This window comes from Scomber scombrus, chromosome 16, assembly GCF_963691925.1.
Source record: "Scomber scombrus chromosome 16, fScoSco1.1, whole genome shotgun sequence".
Classification (NCBI taxonomy): domain Eukaryota; kingdom Metazoa; phylum Chordata; class Actinopteri; order Scombriformes; family Scombridae; genus Scomber; species Scomber scombrus.
Window position 1 is genome coordinate 895,127 of NC_084985.1, and position 4,731 is coordinate 899,857.

The following is a 4,731-nucleotide window of genomic DNA, read 5'->3' on the forward strand; positions in this document are numbered from 1 at the left end:
TACTGTAATACTGCATACTACATCACTATAATACTGCAGTACTTTACTGTAATACTGCATACTACATCACTATAATACTGCAGTACTTTTACTGTAATACTGCATACTACATCACTATAATACTGCAGTACTTTTACTGTAATACTGCATACTACATCACTCATAATACTGCAGTACTTATTGTACACTGCTGTATTAATACTTTAACTGCAGTAAACGATCTGAGTACTGAGGTGTTTTATTTTGATATGTCATCAGCTTTTATTTTGAAAAGTGCCCCGGAAGTCCATGTTAGTGTTAGTGTAGCAGTGAGAGCAGAGTTTGGTGAACACAGCTTCTAATAAGAGCAGAACAGCGTCAGTATTAGTTTAGTGTGAGCTGTGTGTAACATGTGCAGCCTTCAGAGTGTGAAGCTTTTCGTCCAGCAGCGGCTAACTGCGGCTGTGGAGGAGATATTTGGACATTTAGACAAAACAATAACCGAGTATGAAGAGGAGATCCACCGCAGACACCGCAGGCTGCTGGACGAGCTTTTAAAAGCTGAAACAAAGCAGCGAAAAGCAGGTTTGTTGTCTTTATGTTGCTGAAACAAGTTGATGCTCTGATCATGTGACCGGGACTCAATGCTAAGCTAAGCTAACAGCTAAACCAGGGCTCTCAAACATGCGGCCCGCGGGCTAGAAGTGGCCCGTCGAGGAGTCCAATCCGGTCCGCTGTCCTTCCTTCCTTCCTTCCTTATTTCCTTCCTTCCTTCCAATTCTTTAATAATGAATAATGATAACATGTCTACTTCTCATTCATAAAACATAAAGAAAACAGTAATAAGACCATTTTTAAAACTGGATTATTTATCTATTTACTGTCATAAAAGATGAAAAGACAGAAAATATTCACGCTTAAATCGATGGTTCGGCGTAATTTCGACATAGCATCATATGAACCATGACGTCTAATCACAGCCTCAGACCTTTTTTTTCATTTGGTTGCAGACTGGTGGAGTTAGAGCCATCAGCCGAATGTCTTAGTACAGGCGCTAATGGGACCAACAGTGTATCTCGTAAATGACTCCACTAATAAAGCCTGGATTGTTATCAAACTTCTACAGTAGTACTAACAGGGTCTTTACTCATAAATCGATGCATTGGAAAGTTTGTAAATACACCAGTAGTTTATTAAAATAACACTTACCTGATGGCTTTTACTCTGCTGCTAACGCTGTGAACATCTCGCGTGATCACCAAAATCCCGTGTGGTCGCGCGAGATTTCGACAATGTTTACCATCGCTTTAAATCAGAGAGTTTGGACTCAGTATGATTAATTGATCATAAGAATAGTTGTAGAATAATTTAATAGTTGACAACTAATTGATTGATGGACTAAATGTTGTAGCTTTATTTAGTTATAGTTGAACTCTGATGTTTCATTTTGGTTATTGTTGACATTCATCATAGTTAAATAGAAATTCTTATCTTCTACTAATCTGAATCTTTATTATATAAATATTATATTAAATATTCGTTGAATCTGTTTGAAGTCGGCCATTTTTAAAAAATGTATTATTTTTTTTTTATAAGATTTTCTCTGGCATAGACGCCTTTATTTGAAAGTAGAGAGACAGGAAATTACGGGAGAGAGAGGGGGGTGTGACATGCAGAAAGGTCCGCCGGCCGGGAATCGAACCGGGGTCCGCTGCGTACCTGGCATGCGCTCTAAACCACTCGACCACCTCAAGCCCAAGTCGGCCATTTTTAAAGAGCCTATGATTCACTTAGGTGTAAATATTTAGTCGTAATGAACCTTTATGTAAGAACTAGTTGGTTTATTCTATTTGTAATAACCAAAGTTTTATTGTGACGATCCACCACAAATAAATGAATATATGTGAAACTCTATTAATCAATATAATAAATAATATAAACAGTCGTCCACTGCAGCTCAACATTCACGTTATGTTATTAAGTAATGAAATGAAGGAAAAGTTCTCAATTTCTCAAATGTATAATTTGCTGGTTTTCTTCTTTGATATGAAAATGAATATATTTGTGTTTGTTGACAGTTGGTCAATCAAAAAAACACATTTGAATATTTTGAAATAATCTTGGGTATTATGTATTTTCCTTCCTGACATTTCACTGGTGTGAATCACATATTACAGCGTTTGTGTTTAAAACAATGTAAAAGCTCAGCTCAGAGAGGCTGTTTGTATTTTTGACCGTATTAAACATGATACCTTCAGGATTTCTAGATACTCTGCTCTACTTTAATACTTCCTTACTGCCCAACCCTTTGTTTTTCTAATTGGTGTATAAATCTACAAACAAGATGAAATCCACTTTACAGATTAAGACTAAAAACTGGGCGGCTGTGGCTCAGGAGGCAGAGCGGTCGTCTTCCAATTGGAAGATTGGCGGTTCGATTCCCGGCTCCTCCGGTCCACATGTCGATGTGTCCTTGGGCAAGACACTTAACCCCAAATTGCTCCCGTTGCTGCGTTGTGAGTGAATGAGAATGAATGGCACCCTGTGTGGTAGCTCCTGCCATCAGTGTATGAATGGGTGTGAATGGTTGAATGAGTTGTAATGTAAAGCACTTTGAGTGGTCGTAAAAGACTAGAACAGTCTATTTAGTCCATTTACCATAACTATTTAAATTGGTAAACACTCTGACTCCAGACTATTATTAAGTTTTATGAGTTCTCTCTTTTCTGGCATCGATAAGAGGAATTGATCAGCTTCGAGTCACAGTAGTTCCATGGATTGGACAATTTAGAGCCAGTTCTAAACTGGAACTGGTTGTCAATCCCATCCCTACCTATAGTGCTACTAGTGTTTAAAAACTCCACAGAGTAACTTAAACATAAAATATGGTTATCAAGTTTATGTGTTTACATTAACAGCTGTCTGTCTGTGTTGCAGTTTTACCTTTAGATGTACGAAAAGTGATTGTTGGTGAGGAAGAGAAGCAGGAGAAGACCTCCACTCTGGACCAGGAGGACCCAGATCCCCCACACATTAAAGAGGAACATGAGGAACCCTGGACCAGTCAGGAGGGAGAGCAGCTTCAAGAACTGGAGGAGGCTGATATCACCAAGTTCACATCGACTCCTGTTCCTGTGACGAGTGAAGATGATGAAGAGAAACCTCAGTCCTCACAGCTTCAGCAAACACAAACTGAAAAAATGAAAACAGAAACTGATGGAGAGGACTGTGGAGGATCAGAACCAGACAAGAATGTAAATCCAGATACACATTTACAGCCTGATACTGAAGACAAGACTTCAAACTCTTCTGTGACTGACACTGATGACAGTGATGAATGGAAGGAGACCAGTGAAGCTCAGTCAGATTTAAAGTCTCCTGACAGTTGTGATGCTAGCAAGAAATTATTTAGCTGCTCCGAATGTGACAAAAAATTTAGTCAAAAGGGACACCTGGTCATACATCAAAGAATTCATACAGGGGAGAAACCTTTTAGCTGCTCAGTTTGTGGTAAGAAATTTGTATGTGAGGGATCTCTCAAGAGACATATGAGAATTCACACAGGAGAGAACCCGTTTAGTTGCTCAGTTTGTGGTAAAAGACTAGTTTGTAAAGGATCTCTAAGGAGACATATGATAATTCACACAGGAGAGAAACCATTCAGCTGCTCACTTTGTGGTAAATCTTTTACTCAGTCAGGTCTGGAGTACCACCTGAAAACTCACACAGGAGAGAAACCCTTTAGTTGCTCAATTTGTGGCAAGAAATTTGTATGCAAAGGGTCACTTAGGAGACATAAGAGAATTCACACAGGAGAGAAACCCTTTAGTTGCTCAGTTTGTGCTAAAAGATTCAATCGGAAGGTGACTTTACAACTACACATGAGAATCCACACAGGAGAGAAGACATTTAGCTGCTCTGAATGTGGTAAACAGTTTGGTTTCAAAAGATACCTACAGGGACACATGAGAATCCACACAGGAGAGAAACCATTTAGCTGCTCCTTTTGTTGTTTTAAATTTAATAAAAAGGGAAATCTGCAGAGACACATGAGAATTCACTCAAGAGAAACTATTTAACTGCTCAGTTTGTGCTAAAAAGATGTATAAAACAGGTTCATCTGTCAGGCTACCTGGCTGATCACGAAGGGAAGAAGCTGTTTTATTTCCAGAGGGCTGTTGCACAAAACTTAGATAGCGGATTAAGTCGGGATTTTTTTCCGGTAACCCTGGCTGAATTTAGCCGGGACTCTGTTGCACGAAAGCAGAGGAGCATCAGTTACCATGGAGATTTATTCTGTGCGTCTAACCTGCTCCAGACCAGGCTAACAGCCAGGCTTAGTTAATCCTGGTGTCTTATTTGTTCAGTCAGCTCCAATTGGAAATAGTCTTCTGTATGTATCCCATTCATGTGTTACTTTCTTCAGAACAGCGTGCCCTTGTTTGGATGTTAATGTGTTAGATGAAGAAGCTCTAATACTGAGAGGAGCTTTCTGTTCAAACTGCTGGGTCCCAGAGTTCAGCACCGTGCAGCGCGGAGCCCTCACCATCCACAGATGATCTGTGTTTCACTACGTTTCTTCATAAGAAGCATGTTCTAATATTCAGTTATGGCTCTTTTCCACTACACAGTTCCAGCACGACTCGACTCGTTTTCTTCGCCTCTCCACTAGGGATAGTACCTGGTACCTGCTGCTCCATCAGGGATAGTACCTGGTACCTGGTACCTGCTGCTCCATCAGGGATAGTACCT

The 4,731-nt window shown here is 39.9% G+C and overlaps 1 protein-coding gene across 1 annotated transcript; it reads left to right on the forward strand.

Annotated features, from left to right (window-relative positions):
* The first annotated feature begins 354 nt into the window (after positions 1-354).
* LOC133996733 (uncharacterized) lies at positions 355-4,538 on the forward strand. The gene is made up of 3 exons (XM_062436355.1): positions 355-564; positions 2,917-3,340; positions 4,406-4,538. Exons 1-3 carry the CDS (start codon positions 390-392, stop codon positions 4,536-4,538), a joined length of 732 nt encoding a protein of 243 aa, XP_062292339.1. The 5' UTR covers positions 355-389.
* The last annotated feature ends 193 nt before the right edge of the window (positions 4,539-4,731 follow it).